At 51.1% G+C, this 16,325-nt stretch overlaps 6 protein-coding genes across 6 annotated transcripts; 5 read left to right on the forward strand and 1 right to left on the reverse strand.

The window, feature by feature from the left end:
- Nucleotides 1-703: 703 nt before the first annotated feature.
- GT037_001241 (uncharacterized protein) lies at nt 704-3,662 on the forward strand (the record flags this gene model as incomplete). Its single annotated transcript, XM_038926288.1, has 2 exons — nt 704-890; nt 937-3,662. 2 exons carry the CDS (start codon nt 704-706, stop codon nt 3,660-3,662), a joined length of 2,913 nt encoding a protein of 970 aa, XP_038792144.1.
- A 646-nt stretch (nt 3,663-4,308) lies between these two features.
- GT037_001242 (uncharacterized protein) lies at nt 4,309-5,963 on the reverse strand (the record flags this gene model as incomplete). Its single annotated transcript, XM_038926289.1, has 3 exons — nt 4,309-4,418; nt 4,549-5,403; nt 5,450-5,963. 3 exons carry the CDS (start codon nt 5,961-5,963, stop codon nt 4,309-4,311), a joined length of 1,479 nt encoding a protein of 492 aa, XP_038792145.1.
- A 1,124-nt stretch (nt 5,964-7,087) lies between these two features.
- On the forward strand, nt 7,088-9,140 carry GT037_001243 (uncharacterized protein; the record flags this gene model as incomplete). Its single annotated transcript, XM_038926290.1, has 3 exons — nt 7,088-7,309; nt 7,376-8,411; nt 8,476-9,140. 3 exons carry the CDS (start codon nt 7,088-7,090, stop codon nt 9,138-9,140), a joined length of 1,923 nt encoding a protein of 640 aa, XP_038792146.1.
- A 757-nt stretch (nt 9,141-9,897) lies between these two features.
- Nucleotides 9,898-10,785, forward strand: GT037_001244 (uncharacterized protein; the record flags this gene model as incomplete). The annotated part of the gene is made up of 2 exons (XM_038926291.1): nt 9,898-10,300; nt 10,358-10,785. The coding sequence occupies 2 exons, from the start codon at nt 9,898-9,900 to the stop codon at nt 10,783-10,785; spliced, it is 831 nt and encodes a 276-aa protein (XP_038792147.1).
- A 1,273-nt stretch (nt 10,786-12,058) lies between these two features.
- GT037_001245 (cytochrome p450 52a12) lies at nt 12,059-13,626 on the forward strand (the record flags this gene model as incomplete). Its single annotated transcript, XM_038926292.1, has 2 exons — nt 12,059-13,157; nt 13,208-13,626. The coding sequence occupies 2 exons, from the start codon at nt 12,059-12,061 to the stop codon at nt 13,624-13,626; spliced, it is 1,518 nt and encodes a 505-aa protein (XP_038792148.1).
- Nucleotides 13,627-14,261: 635 nt separating this feature from the next.
- GT037_001246 (cytochrome p450 52a12) lies at nt 14,262-15,913 on the forward strand (the record flags this gene model as incomplete). The annotated part of the gene is made up of 2 exons (XM_038926293.1): nt 14,262-15,419; nt 15,500-15,913. The coding sequence occupies 2 exons, from the start codon at nt 14,262-14,264 to the stop codon at nt 15,911-15,913; spliced, it is 1,572 nt and encodes a 523-aa protein (XP_038792149.1).
- Nucleotides 15,914-16,325: the final 412 nt, after the last annotated feature.

Below are 16,325 nucleotides of genomic sequence, written 5' to 3' on the forward strand. Positions count from 1 at the left end.
ATGGAGAGAGCAATTGGAGCTGAGACCTCAACATGCTCCAAATGCCACATCGACATAGTTTCAGGGTCCAATGGCCCGTGCGCAGCCGTCCGAGCTATCTCCAGCCCTCACCTCCGCCTCCGCAATGTCAACTCTCCGCAATGGTGCCTGCCGCCATCCTGAACGACGGACCATGTCTTCTTCTGTCGCCTCTCCAAGCACATGATATCTTTGTCGCCGTCTTCTCTTTTGTTCCAGTGTTAAGCAACGCTTACGCTTACAAAAGAGCGTTTGCTGCATGGCCTGGACATACCGACACTTCTGGGCATCAAACAAACAACAGCCGCATGCTCATGTCCTAACGCAGAAGTTACGCGCGATAATGGCATTCAATCCAATTCAGGCCATCTTCTATCCAGAATCGCTCATGTATCGGGCAACAGATACGGCTTTTGGGCGGCCGCCCACGTCTGCGCTTCAAGCAAACGCTGTGCACGCAGTCTCATTGCTCTGTTTTGAGTCTCGGAAATCAAGATGATGCATTGGAATGGCCGAGCTCGCACTCTCGAACGATTTCTGTCGTTTGCATATATACGAATCGCGTGCATGGACTATGTGAAAACGGTGTTCCAACATGATCTTCCATTCCTTTACACACCATTCTTCTATCCCGACATAACTCTAGTCCGTATCATTTCTGGCTCCAAGCAGTGTCTCCAACACGATGACATACGCTGATGAGGACGACATCGATTGGAGTGATGGCTCTTTGGATGAGAAGGTTATCGATACCTTTGCTCGTGCGACTCAACCCAGCCCATATGCAGAAACACAGAACGATCAAGGCTCGCTACTTGTATCAGAGGTTCGTGATCAGCACCGTAGATCCTGCAGCCTTCCGCTCGAATCAGGTAAGAAGCCAAGCCCAATCGAAAGCCGCTTGTTTACACTCTATAGTTTCCGCGAATGGAAGCAGCACGGCCCAGGACCCTTCGCGTGTTCAGCGAGCCGGCATAGGTGTTCATCTCAACCAGCGTCTACCTTCCAAGGAAGATTACGTGAATTATGTACTCTACCAAGCTAACCAGAAAGCTTACGAGGCCACCTTTTTGAACACCTTCGTAGCACATGCCTTGCATCCCAATCGCATAGCCCAATGTTCTGAAGATCCAACTGGTAGTATCCCAACTGTTGTGGAATATATGGAATCGGTGATTCGTGAGGTCGATAGCATCACGAGAAGGATGATCTGGAATGCCCACTGTCGTACGGTCCATCTGCTCGCAAAAGACGGCAAGGATGGCGCCCCATTTCTCGATATAGACGCACTCGACGCGAAACCCTTTTCCGATTACGGCCCCAGCAATCTCTTTCCTATGGCAAAAAGAATGGACGCATCTTGGCATCGTACCACTCCAAGTCCTCTCATGGTTCAGTACTCAACCAAGGAGTACGAGCTTGGCTATCAAGCAAGTCCTTTGGAAGAGATTGACGACTTCAATAACACATTATTCCGCAGAATAAACATCGGGGGCGTCTTGCCCACTGGACGCGCCGTCAGGTTGTCGACATCCGGGAAGCGCGAAGGTCAGAATATGCCTGGAGCAGCGATCAGGGAAGATCGAACCAACTCGCCTGGTAGTAGCCGGCTCCCATTTGCGCCTTTAGAATCAATCTCTGGTTCCCGCGTATCTCAGCCCAGTGCAGACACTCCAGTCACCATCATCCACCAAGCAGACTTAGATAGTGCTCGCCAAGAGTCTGAAGCTTCCGTCTCTCCAGCACATGCGCATGGCAGGCTATCGTACTCATCTCCTTCCCACCTCAAAACTCCCTTCGGCCACTGTGATGTGGAAACTTCGAACAGCGATAATGCCATGCAGAGTATTGAGTACACAGAGAAGGTAAATCCATGGCGAACGAGACTGGTCAACGACCACAAGCGGAGGCTGACGCGGAAATGGGGCAGCCCACCACAGGCTATTGATTGTGCAGTTCAAAGCTTCAAGCAAGCCGTTACCACGGCTATCTCTATGGGCATCCATCCTGTCGTACATAGCTACCCAAAGGAGATCGAGCCTATCACAACAAGTAAACAACACCAGAAGTATGTCAGACGCTCCTATCAGTCCCGGAACAAAGGTGGTTCAGAATCCACTGAGGGAGCCGCTCCCAAGACGCATGTGTCGCGTACTCGTCTTACAGGCTCAACAGCAGCTCTATCAGAGCCCATCCCAGACCAACTAGCCTCGACTGAGCTACCGAGAACGGCGCCTCTGGCACGATCAAAGAAGAGGAGGAGAAGGAATATAGCTGCAATCGAGCAGGTTCCAGCCATGTCCTCTACAGAGAATTGGAAGACTGCGTCTAAGTCTTGCAGAGGGTCTACACTTCACTCGAACGATGAGACCTCATCTACTGGCCAGTCGCCATATCCTGGTCTTCAGAAATCAAGAACTCTGGAGTCTCATCAGCATCTTCCCCCCAACGCTTATTTCAAGCCAATCTTGAGAGACGAGAAATTTGCCTGGCGTTGTGCCTTCAAGCACGCAATGGGTCATTACTACAATGCTGGAGACCGCAAATCCTGTAGGGGCTGCAACACCGCTCTTAGCGATAACGTTCGTGTTGTCTTGATGGATTTTTACATGCCTCCCAGGACCTTTTACTTCCAACCCGCGCAAGGTATGCGCTGGAAACCTTCCAAACAATTAAGCCAACCTCGTAAATGCGGCTTCTCTTCCCATGATGCTGTTGCGAAAGACGCTTACTGGAAAGCTATCAATTATGGTGCGTCGGAAGAAGAAGCTCAAAAAAGGGGTATTGACGCAGTAGTCGAACACATTAAACCGAAGCCGCTTCCAAAAGCACCCACACCCGAACCGACCCCAGAATCGGAGCCCGATCTTGGCCCCCATCCAAGCGGTTCGACCACGATGGAGCATGGGCAAGATATTCCTGATGGTTACTACTGGGAAAAGCGAGAGTTAGACGAAGAACATGCCTGGCGATGTGATGTCAACCACGGTCTTGGACGTTATTACCTAGCGGGTGACAGGAAGACTTGCCCAGGGTGCGGATCCAGTCAGAAAGGTCTTGGTAAGAATGAAGAGATGGATTTCTATCTTCCATCGGGAGTCATTGTCCGACAAGAAGCACCTGGCTTATCAAAATTTAAGCCTCGTAAGCCGTACAGGCTGAGCAAATCTACGACCACGCGAAGAGAACCAATCACCCACAACCAAATGTGTGCCAATGTATACTTTAGTTTTGTTGCCAACGGGTATGAAGCAGAAGAAGCTTTGCGGCTTGCGGTAGAGAGAGTCGACAGTGAGCTGGACAAGAAACAGGAGAGTAAGATGAAGCGACATGACAAGCAAGGTGGGAGTCAAGGCCAAGAGGCATTGGGAAAGTCGGGTACTTCAAGTGGTGCTACAAGGAAGGATTCTGTCAACACAAGCGAAGTCGATAGAACGAAAACCAAATGTCGTCGCAACTCTCGAGGTGGCTGTACCATGGCTCTCGTCCCGAAAAAGCGAAGCGCGAACGAACTGAGCGAAGGAGAGACCTATGGTGTCGCTGTCGGTCAGGAAGTTGGGTACACTTCAAGCGAACAAGACCCACGGGATTCTTTCGAGGTCTCATCTACGGAAGAAGAAAGCTCTGCCTCGGAGAGTGAGTAAGGGCATAGATGGCGGCTCTAGTATTCAGAGACATGAGCGTTGAAAAGCATTCCTTTGGCTATTTTGGAATAAGTTTGTTCTCGAAAAGGCCATTTCATGGAAAATCAGACAAGGATGTTTGTTGCTTTGATTTACGATCTTGCTTCCTGTCTTTACTCTGTTTTGTCTATGTATGTATGTATGTATGTATGTATGTATGTATGTATGTATGTATGTATGTAATTATGAGTTAACCATGTACAGCAGCTAACAGAAATCTTGTGCATTTGGTAGAAATGCTGAGGACTATCATACTGTCTTTGATAACCTATCTAAAAGTAGGAAATGCTGAGATTGTGTCGCGTCACGATCACTGTAGTAAGGAGGACTCCGCAACCATGACCAAGTAACAATCACTATCTCAATGTCTGACGTTGTCATTAGTTATGAATTGACCAAGCTATTCTTGTACATACGACCATAGGACACTGAAAATTAGGCTTCCCGTCCGCTCAGCCATATACAAGCAGTGTACCGGCGGATTAGTAGTTAGGTGGGTGACCACTAGCGAATCCCCGCTATTGTATGTTTTTGCATTTTTTTTTTGCATTTTTTTTGCGCTTCGGTGGGGGATACACAAGTCGCCGCGCAGATCAATCATGTGGGTCTACAACGGGTTCGCTCCTTTGGGAAGCTTGACCTTGAACACCAGAACCTGATTGTCTAGATTGTAGCCAGACGAATCTACGTACTTGTTCTGGCCGAAGTTGATGTAGCCTACAACTTATTAGTACAAACTCATTGAGCAAGTGAAACAACTTGCCGTTCTGGGTGATAAAGTCATTGTCCGAAAAAGAAACCAGGTAGTACTGCTTTCCTTCATCTTCGTCTTGCCTCTCGCTTCTACCGATATCGTCGTCCTTGTCTACGGGCAACATTGCGAAGCTCTCCCACTTCTCGTTCAGCAGGTTTGCGTCTTGTGCACCGCCATTGTGGAGACCAAATCTGCCCAGCTGGGCATTATTGTTGTAGGAAAGCCACTGACAGTAGGTGGCAGGTACGATGCCGCTCTTCAGCACGCCATCTTTGCTTGCGATTTGTCCATCATTAGCATCGGCCACTGTACCTGCGACGTTTGTGGCTTTGGAGATGTCGATCACGTCCGCGTTGCGGTAGATGGACTCGGTGCTTTCTGCACCATGGCCAGCATTAGAATCGCGCGCTAACACGAGAAACTGCGTTTCGGAAATGTAGTGCATTTCGGACTGGCTAGCAACGCGTCCTGTTGGCAGGACAGGAAGTTGAACAGCATACTCAGCCTCTAGCGTGGTTGTATCGTCCTTGACGCGGTACTTGAGGAGGCGAGTGTTGCGACGCTTTTTCGCGGAGCTGCCGCCGTCCTGGATTGTGGCACTCTGGAGCATGGTGTAGAGGTACTTGCCATCTGGGCTAGCGGTCAGAGCTTCCAGGCCTTGGTTGTTGCCTCGACCACTGTCTGGATCCTCAGGCGTAATCTCAAGTTCAGGGTCGTAAATTGGTGGAGAGGCCGCATTGAAGCTCTCTGTGCCGTTGCGACGGGGGACAAAGGCCTCTGGAGTGCGAATGGCCTTGATCATCTTGCCACTTTTGTCAAACTGGTAGACATAGGCGGCATATTCATCGCTGATCCAAAAAGACTTGTCGTCTCCGAGCACCAATCCTTCGGTATCTAGCGGGACACGAGCGCCGCCAGTACCATTCTGGCCGAAGCCATTACCAGTGTCTGTAACGTTCAGTGTTGTGTGCTCCAATATGATCAGAAAACCTACATCTAGCAAGAGGAAGGGTAGGAAACCCAGGATAAGTGATGGTCTCGGTTGGGTCAAGACCTGTTAAGGGCGTACCGTCGGGTCCAGTGAGGAGAAGGGTGTCAATGTAAGAGAACTGGAAGTTCGGACTGGCTGGATTTTCGAGGGTTGCTTCTACCGGCGTGAAAGTAACACTGAATTTGTGGATTCGAGTCTGAGTGTTTTGAGTACCCTGAGTGTTCCAACCTCGGTCAGGCAGGCCCCAAACGACGCCCTGATAAGCGCCTTTCTTGTACTTCCATGACTTCTTCTCAAATGCAATGGCACTTCCAATACCACCAATGGTGTCGCCGAACTTGTCACGGGCGTCACTGGCTAGTTTCCCGTAGCCTGCAAGCTCTTCATAGGTGTATAGCTTGCCGTTGCAGGTGGTGGAGTTTGCCGCGGTCGTGGGATCAGCACGAGTGATGACCGGGCCAGCAATGACTTGACTGACCGGAAGCGCCAGGAGGCTGAGCGAAACGGTGAACAGCATCATGAAAAGTGACTGACTGTCGTGCGCCTGGATAGGGGAGTTCTGAGCAGATCAACAACATGTATTAATACCCGCGAGCAAGAGGGCCATCCCGCAATGACGCGACCCGACAGCCAGGCAGACGAGGCTATCTTGCATGCATCTTCAACGATGGAGCTACACGTGCTCTGTCTGTTTGGCTGCAACCGACAGGGCTATAGCCTTAGTTGCGGCATGGCGTTCATGAGAGCCGTGTGAAGAGGCAAATGGCGTCGAAGAGGCGGGATGCACGAAGAACTCCATCTCCTGGGATGTCACTAAATCATACCAACAAGCGCCATAGGACTCCAGGTTGCCTGTAGATCTCCCAATGATGACGCGACTTTTGCGGAAGTGAGCGCGCACGTTGTTCGAGGACTAGTTATGAGTCGCTGGCCGGTAATAATGCCTAGACGGCATTATACTCTATCGGGCGGGCTGCATGTGAGCTAGCACAACTTGGTTGGGCACTTGGGGTCAAATATCTTGGGAGTTTGGCAATGGCACTCGACGTGAATCTTGAGAGCAGAAAACGATACCGAGCCGAATGCTCATGCTGTCCAGTGCTTGGAGGCGCTTTCTGTCGAAGACCCCGGAAAGCAGGAATCTACCAAATTTCCGCATCCCTGTGTCGAAAGATCAATATTATACAACGTGGTTGAAACAGCGGTATCAGTAGAGTGTGGTCGTGAGTGCGTTCTTGCAAGCACTACCTAGGTATATTGTGTGCTTCTTTCACTTCTCCGATTCTCCAAGAAGCTGCCGTTTTGCTAGCCAAGACGATGGACGGACACGCACTCAGCTACGACTTCTCAAAGTCGACCGATTCTGATCTTGGAAAGAGCAAGAACCCTGGTTCCTGGAGGTGTTGCTCTTTTCTCATGTCTGATGGTAGTCTTTTACATGCTTACCCTCTTAACCGCACACACATCGTTCTGCGAGAGAATTCTCATCCTAGGGCCTTCATAACACTTGCTTCCGAATCCCCTACATTCCGATTCATCTATAACAACAAAACTGATTGACTTACATCCTCCGATTCCAACGTTGGTATATCTTGCCCCTTCTTTGGTTGATACTACCGCCGGTCGTGTCCCGCAACAACGATGCTTGGAACCTCTGGCGATGGCCTAATCACGACACTCACCTCATACCTCACGTCCGACAAAGTCACACCCTCCGAAGCTCCTCCTCCAACTGACCGACAGACCAAATTTTACCCTCCTCCGGCAGCAACTGTTTACCATAATGCTGAAACAGGACTGTCAGCGAGGCCTTTCGCAAAAACGATTCCTAGACACTCATTGAAGAGATCTGTCAGCGAACTGGTAAAAGCACTAGTGTACATGCTGCGTGTTTGAAGCATGTGTTGACTCCACACATCATTATATTAGGTTGTACCAAGTCAAGCGCGGAACGATTGCTTGACGGCGACTGCAGTGCTGAATACAGTACGCTTCATGGAAGACGAGCGCCGTACAGCACATAAAATCCCATCCCCAACACGTATCCAGCTACAAACTTCTCGACCAGCTCCTCAGCGTTCCATCAGCAACTCTCGACATGAAATCAAGTCTCGCTATCATGATCCTGCCATCTCATCTGTGAGCCTCCAGAAGCAACTTGTTGAGCAAACAAAACCCCCGATCAGACGAATTCGGTTTCCGAGTTCGACTGAAGACAAAACGATGAGGACTCTCAGGCCAGAACCTACCAGATCTACTGCTATGCGCTCAGGCACAGAGCCAGATCCAGCACGAGCATTTGCGAACCCAAGAACGCACAACTGTAATGTGACACTGAAGCCATGCATCAAGAAAAAGGCAAAGAGTACCACAACAACACCACCAGGCGAATTTCAGGAGGATGCCGTCAATCTTGAGCCGGTATTTCTACGTCGTGTCAGAACAGTCGACTTTCAAAAGGCTGGTGCAAAGTCATCTCCCCCTCCACCCCAGGTAACCGTCACACCAAGAAGTCCAACCGAGACCCTGAAGTACGATATCGGGCGTAGTGCCAGGTCTGCCGACAATCATACGGAAACCGTCAAGTGGAATGCATCATGCCCGAACACAATAGGTACAGCGAAAGGTACTGCGGCAGAACCAGCTATTACGCGGACGGATGTCCATGTCATCGCCATTGCTCCATCTTGGAACGCGGAAAATTTCGCCACTGACGACGACGCTGATCCGGCAACGCCTACCATGCAGATCATTGAGACAAAGAGTGGCAGCTATGAAGTGATTTGGGACGACGTTCCACCTGAGCATACTGTTAGGACAAGAGGGCGACGAAGTTCGTCAGCAAGTCATGCTCTAGAGACTGCTAGCCCAAGCGCCAAACGTGGTCTTGAACGAGTTAACTCGAAGCTTGCGGGCTGGTCGGGAACGTGGAATAGCCCATCAGACAGCTTCAAGCCAACCATAGGTAAACCATGACCTTAAAATATGCACAAGAGACATGCGCTGATTCCATACCTATACATCTGCAGTGGTTTTTCCTGACGACGACGGTCGAGCTACTCGCTATGACTGCACGGTGGACGAAGAGGAAGACCTGGCAGCAGTGCCTCCGAACAGCCGGATGACAAGCGGTGCGCCCTCTCGCATCCCATCCCGCCCGGTGAGTGCGCCTTTGACGAGGACTGTATCATCTGAGGGGATATCGGTCCAGGACGCCTTACAAGACACGCCACAGGCGGGGTCACCGCCTCTAGAGCAATCTCTTGTGGTGCCCAGTGTTGAGATTAGGGGACGGAAGACGAAATCATCGGTAGGGGTTCAGAAGCTTTCGAATCTCGAAGAAGCAGACACCAAGTTCCGTGATCATCGCGACTCTGTCACGATTGCACACTCTCGTCTCATGCGCTCGGGCGCTGTGTCGCCTGAACTGTTTGCGCGTGTTGATTCTGTTTCGCTTGGGAGGAAGCGCATGCATGCGAGAAACCATGCCGCATCATCAGCAAGAACAATCTCGCGTCAGAAAGAAGTGTTAGTTGAGGCACTAGGGCTCCTTGCTGATGAGGACATTTCACCAGTAACATTGCCTACCGTGAGAGAGCATGCTGCACAAGCGCTGAATAAGAGCAATTCACCGTCCATCCTCCAATCACCACAACAGGCTGCCAATGAGCGCCATATACGGGTAGTGGAGTAAGCAAGTCTACAGCTGGACGGTTAATGTTGGCCAAGGGATGGGACTGGGTTAGTACATAGATTAGATATGAGGTTACATTTGTCTCTTGTAACTGTCTTTACAGAGGATTAGCAACCGCTAGACCGTAATGTCAATTGCAATGTGCTGCTGATCTTAATCTCACTGTCGGTTGGTTTTAGGGGATGATGGTGAGCGAAGGATGTTTGAGATGGATGGCTCGGCGCACGGTGATGCCGATCGGCGCAATCGCGATTCCACAGACCTGCCGAGGTCGGGCGTCACTGGATTGCAGCTATCCACGCTCCAACACTCCGGACATATGCATCAACTAAATTTGACTGTGTCATCTCCAGACACCGATGCGAGCATCTGGTTGATCTCTATTCATTGCAATACCTTTCTTGGCATGTAGCACGCATCGTCTCAATATCCTTCCATCAGGATATGCAATGCAGCGCGCTGTACCTGCATGCGCCCGTTGTTGTAATGCCTACAGAGAACTGACACTCCTGCTAAGGTTTTTGCTCTGTAGTAATGGTCTAGGGCCTGCCATGGTGGTGATCACTGTGGCTGCCATGGCTCGTAACGTCTCATCGAACGATTGGCGTCGCAGTATGCGTTTGAGCGTCAAGGCAAACGAACATCATGCAACGTTCACACCATCGTCGCTGTGGACTCGCCCAGATACATTCACTAAATCACAGGTATAGCTATGTCATCATTCGCAGCCCACAAATCCAGTCACGACGTCTCTGTCATGGCATTCGCGACGGACGACTCATCGAAGCGCGACCAACGATACGACTCCCTACGCAACACCGACGACCACTCCGATTCGAGTACAGAGATCGGCGATTGGGAGGTAGAAGAAGCAGTCCAGCGAAGACGGCGGAAGAAGACAGTACGGAGGAAGCTGAAAGGCTACAGATGGGTACTAGACACTGCGCTTCTCCTCGTTATCGTAGGATTGCTGGTAGAGAAGAGATGGCAAACACATGCAAAAAGCCACCAGTTTGAGCTCGCAGGGGATCTTACAGGCTTCGCCCCCAGGTTCTCACAACAGATTGTGAGCTTTAAGCCCGATCCAGTTTTCGCTCCGGAAGATGCGATGCAGTTTTGGAGCAATGAGACGCAGCATGCATGGTTAAACATCGTACCAGGTACGTCCTGACTTGGTTCTGTCCTTCACCGTTGTAAAGTACTGACACGCCCGATAGAGGGCCTGGGCTATGTCAATGTCGAAACTCCCTCGGAGTACTCCAACCTCCCCACCCCGATACACGACTACCCAAATCATACCGTCTTCACCACATCCGTAACGCATCAGCTTCACTGTCTTTACACCATACTGGGCGCGTACAATTCCATGAAACTTATGGTCGCCTCGCCAGTGTCGGCGAATCCTGTCAAAATGCCATGGCACATCAATCACTGCTTTGAATACATCAGACAGGCAATAATGTGCGCGGGAGATGTGGCACTGGAAGGAGCTGCGACAAGTTTCCCAGGCGATGAACACGGTGAGGATCGAGGTGGAAGCGATGGGTGGGATGCGAAGCATGTGTGCAAAGACTACGGGCAAATATACGAGTACTTGGAGAAGAAAACGATCAATCACATGAAGTGGATCTCGTCGGATAAGTAATCCACATCATGTCCTCGGGAATAGCACGTGAAGACGAGTAGCTTATGGCGCGGGCCGTTTGGACCCACGAGTGAGCCAAAGTAGCTGCGCACACAGATGACGTGGTTATCAACTTACAATCAACATTTTCAAGTCATCAGTACACGCCGTTGTAGTATACTTGCTCTATTGAGCATATCCGTGAAGATGAAGTAGTAATCTGACTGTGCACCTTACCATCAGCGGTGTTACACGGGAATATTTGCTCCGAGGACCTATGATATCTTTCTTCCAGATTTCGGCCGTTGTCTGTAATCAGCAACTTGCTCCTGCTGACTGCAATGTGAATCCTACCCAACACTGTACCTTCCGAGTCCTCCGAGCGTGCAGGAATACCATCGGGTAGTAACCCCATTAAGCATAACATGCGAGTTGCAGATCTACTGTATTAGACTTGGCCAATCGCGACCCCCGTGATTCAGCCTCGGTAACGGGGCAGCGCAGGGATGCTGTAGAGACGGCATCACCGAAATTCTGCGCTCTAGCCTCCGCGAGCACGTCCGCCCGTGAATGGGTGCGACTTCAGCAGTCGGCCGCCGCTTTGCACCGTGTCGGAGCTGATTGCTAAAGTGGATGCTTATGCCGTAGGGAGTTTTAAATCGACGGGGTGTGGAACCACTAGATCTTCGGACATCGGAGGCGTGTGGTATAAGAGTCTGGCTTGCCCTGGTGCCAGATAATATAAATTGAAGACCTGCCAAGGTTTGACATTACGCTGAGACAGAGATATCTGGCTGCACTGGACGAAAGACGTACGCGTACTGCCAACATCGGACGTCTTGGAACAACCACCGCGACAAGCGGAAAAAACAAGGGAAACGTCCAACTGCTGAGCTCGGCCGAACACCCATCGACTGACTGATACCCTTGGCACGTAGGCAAAGAGGTTGTCATTGGCAAACGGATTGAGGGGGGAGAAACAGGGACTTGGATTGCCTGATACCTGGACTTGGCTCGAAGAAAGAATCTTGGTGAAGAACGAACCTAGTCAAAGCTGACAGCGGCTGTGTCGTGTATCCCAGTAATCACCCTACAAGGTTGGCGATTCAATTACCTTTGTGAGAGGCTCCACTTGAACACTCCACGAGGCGGACGCAGTTGCCACGACTAGGCCCTGGAAGCATTTCAGAAGCACTTAAAAAAGAAGCGTGGCTGCCCACGATTTTTATTCTCCGACGTCATCACTAGAATCCTTCCTCAAACACAGTCTCATCAACTACATCCTACGAACACGATGGCACAATCGCCATTGCTTTTCATCGTCGCGGGAGCGGCCATCTCCTACATCCTATACACCCGCATCGCACTTTATCTTGCGCGACAACGCTTCAAGAAAGAGAACGGCTGCCAACCATGCACGGCGCAATTCCACAAAGACCCTATCTTCGGAATCGACAATGTCAAGGCCATGGCGTACAACAGCAAGCACCATATTCTGCTGCAAGAGAACCGGAAGCGCTTCCAAAGGCTCGGCAACACCTTCCACAACAGAATAATTACTGAGCCTTTTATCGCAACGTGTGAGCCAGAAAATGTGAAGGCGATATTGAGCTTGAAGTTCAAGGACTTTAGCCTTATACACAGGTCAACCTCTTTCACTCCTCTTTTGGGTCATGGTATCTTCAATGCGGATGGCGAGCGATGGGCTAATAGCCGTCACCTGCTGCGACCCAACTTCGCCAGAGAGCAAGTCGCCGACATCGAGGCTTTTGAGCGCCACTTCAAGCTTATGCTCAAACATATCCCAAAAGATGGCTCTACTGTCGATCTGCAAGAGCTCTTCTTCCGCCTGACGATCGATACCGCAACGGAGTTCCTCTTCAACCACTCTACCAACTCGCTCCGCATGGTTGGCCAAGATGACGGCAATAACGAGGATCTCATCTTCAGCAAGTCGTTCAACTTCGCGCAAGAGGACATCACGGTCCGCGCCCGTTATGGTATATTCGATCGATTCCGGAAGAACGAGGAGGGCAAGAAGGCTATCGACATCTGCCACGCTTACATTGACAAGTTTGTGGATGATGCTCTGCGTTTTAGACAGGAATTGGACACGGAAAAGAGTGCTGGAATCAAGGACGACAAGTACTATTTCATTCAAGAGGTGGCCAAGCAGACTACCGACCAGAAGCGGATTCGCGAGGAACTCATCAACATCCTCCTTGCAGGACGCGACACGACAGCCAGTTTGCTCAGTAACATGTTCTTTGAGATTGCCAAGAGGCCTGATATCTATGCGAAGCTGAGGGATGAAGTTGCAACGCTTGAGGGTCGCACACCAACGTATGAGGAATTGAGGAACCTAAAGTACCTCAAATGGTGTCTCAACGAATGTAAGTCTGCCTTGTGAGCTAACAATCGGCGACATGCTAATTGAGATTAGCACTCCGCATTCACCCAGTCGTACCCGGTAATTCTCGTCGAGCCATCCGTGACACTGTACTGCCCCGGGGTGGCGGTCCAGACGGTCAAGCGCCCTTGTTCGTACCCAAGGGAACGACGGTCGGATACTCGCCGTACACCATGCACCGCCGCCACGATCTCTACGGCCCAGATGCGGACGAATACAAGCCTGAGAGATGGGAGACACTCCGTCCGGGCTGGGAATACTTGCCTTTCAACGGCGGTCCACGTATTTGTCTCGGCCAGCAGTACGCGCTTACCGAAGCGAGCTACGTGACAGTCCGCATGGTACAAGAATTCAAGACTATGGAGAGCAGAGACCCCGAAGTGTGGCGAGAGAGTCTGACACTGACTCTGTGCTCGATGAACGGTACCCAGGTGGGTCTTACGCCTGCCTAGAAGGAGCGTAAGCGACAACGACTATCAAGTTGCTTCGAAAGATGTCATGCTGGAGAAGGTGGCGGAAAGGTGCAGCACGACGAGTTATGCCTGCTTTCCGAAATCGAAGAGGATTTTTCATCGATGCCGTTCACTGTGCATGAGCACATGAAGGGGCATAGGAGCAAGCTTAGGAAATGGAGGAGGCCATCTCTTTACTAGCGTGTTCATAGCTTTTTGAGTTTTTTTGCGAGGGCTCTTGGGTATACAGTTCCTATTCTTGACCTGTAGAATTACTTTGACTATGGGATTGACATCTGTTCCTTGACAAGATATTTCAGCTCGCGGGGTACCTAGGTAGAGTCCATGTGGTGCTGCTAAGACATGCTGGTGGATTCTGCCAAGCCACGAGGTCTCTGATATGTGACTTTCACTGTTTCTCTATCGGGATACAAATGACCATTATCCTTCTCTGCTAGACTAGCCAAAGCCACAGAGTTATTTGCAACTGTACTCAGCTCAATCGAGACTAGCGCCGGAAGTCCGCAACGTGGGAACCTAGAAACCCAAGTGTTGATCAACAACAGCGAGACAGGTCACGACGTACGCAACGAGCCCATTCTTCAACCCGTCCGACCCACTCGCCGGCAAACACGATGTCGCGAAGCCACCGCCCTTCCACCACGCCTATGGACTTTGAGTGGACGAACCAAACAGGGCCCATCGACACTCAATCGCCGTTCCTAGCAGCCAGCCAGCAGAAGAAGCGTAAGCCAGCAGGCCCCTCGTTCGCTTCCAGACGAGACACACAAGACAAGACGACCCCGCTGACTCCAGGGCCCTCGTTCGGCCAACCAGGTCCCCACTCAGTACTAGACTCCCCCTCGAAAGGCGGTTTCGCGACACCAAATCGGCTGCGCGACCCTGACAACCGCATGACATACTTCAGCCGCGACCCCAGCAAGCCATTACCCTCAACACCAGCGTCTTCGGTGCCGGCACACATACAACCGAGCCCCTGGTCTATGCGAACGCCCTCACACGACATCGACTTCAGCTCCGGCGGAGAGACACCCGGCACGCCCCAAGTAGACAGCGACCCCGGCACACCAGACACGCAATTGGCGAGCAAGATGGGGCGACTAGGCAATGGCGATGCCAAAGGCGCTCGACGAGAAAGCTGGTTCAAGCGAGCCTTCATGTCAAGTCCAAGCCCCACCAAGGAACCCCGCGACAAGGACATGTCGCAAAAGTACTATTCCAAGAAGGCTGAGAACCGTATAGTCAAGCGCCGGTCGGAGCGGTCGCGGTCAAAGAAACGCGCTGCCATACACGACGACGACGGCGACGATTCGGACAACCAACCAACACGCCCACCCGTTCCAGCAAAGGAGGCGGGGCCTGTCCAGCAGACTTTCGCCATGACCGTGGGCGGCTTCCTCTCGTGGGTTGAAGCGCATCCCAATCTTCCATCCGTACTATCCTACTACCTCCAACTCACCGTCAACATGTTCCTCGGCAGCCTCTTCATCTACATTGTCTACTCCGCCTGGGCCGGCGTCATGACAGACGTCGACATAGAATCCTCAAAACACGCATCCGAAGTAATGGTCGAAATTGCGGCCTGCGCTTTAGAGTACAATCGTAACCGCTGTCGACCCGAAGAAGTCGTGCCAGCCATGGAGAAGGCGTGCGGTGTCTGGGAAACATGCATGAATCGCGATCCGAAAAAGGTTGCACGCGCGACCGTGACAGCGAAGACGTTCGCCATGATCTTCAACTCTTTCGTGGAAGAGTTCAGCTACAAGTCAATGGTACGTTACCTTCTCTACTTTTCTTTTGTCAATTCATCACACCCAACAAAAGCGCCGTTTAGCTGACCATTCTCTCCTAGATATTCACAGCCATCGTCATCTTCGGCGGCTTCAACCTCTCAAACTGGGCATTCGGCCTCCTTCGCTCGCAACAGCAGCAAACACAAGCCCATCACCATCAACAACCACAGCCGAACGATTTCGTACCACAAACCCCGCACAGAGTAACCAGCGGTGGGTATATGCAGAATCACGAGAACTTCCCTCCACCCAGTGGCAACTACCAAAGCTACCAGCAGAATTGGCAGCAAATACCTCAGTACCAGCAACAGCACACACCGTACCAGAGCAATACACCATACTCGCAAAGACACATTGAGGCGCCGCCGCTGGTTCATGCGCACACTATGCCTGCTTTACCTAGTTCGGCACAAGAAGGAGCGCCTGTACTGGATGGTGGGAAAACACCACGGAAACGGGGACTGTTCCGATAACCGCTCTTTATCATAACGATTTTACTTGAACGTCTTGGTCTTTGTCTGGATAAGCGTATTGCTTCATTTCGATTTCAACTTCTTAGTATGGCCCTAGGGTAGGCATCGGTTTGGGTCGGGTCAAAAAGGTCGGCGAAGCCGGTGTAACACACTTGAATGTTATGATTGTTCATGTATCTTCTACTGCTTTCCCTTGTACTCTGTCTTCTTCAACTTGATGGCCAAGCACTCCTTACACCACCATGTTTCCTACTTTCATGACGTCATCATCAATCTTCGTACCAGTGTTATCTTGAATGAATGAATTACTAAGTTTTATCATGAGAAGCATATCTAAGCCTCCAACCTGGATATCAAATGGCCAATCATCTACTCGTGAACCACCAGAACGCCAGAATCATGGACCCCGTTC

This window comes from Alternaria burnsii (assembly GCF_013036055.1).
Source record: "Alternaria burnsii strain CBS107.38 chromosome Unknown 705, whole genome shotgun sequence".
Lineage (NCBI taxonomy): Eukaryota > Fungi > Ascomycota > Dothideomycetes > Pleosporales > Pleosporaceae > Alternaria > Alternaria burnsii.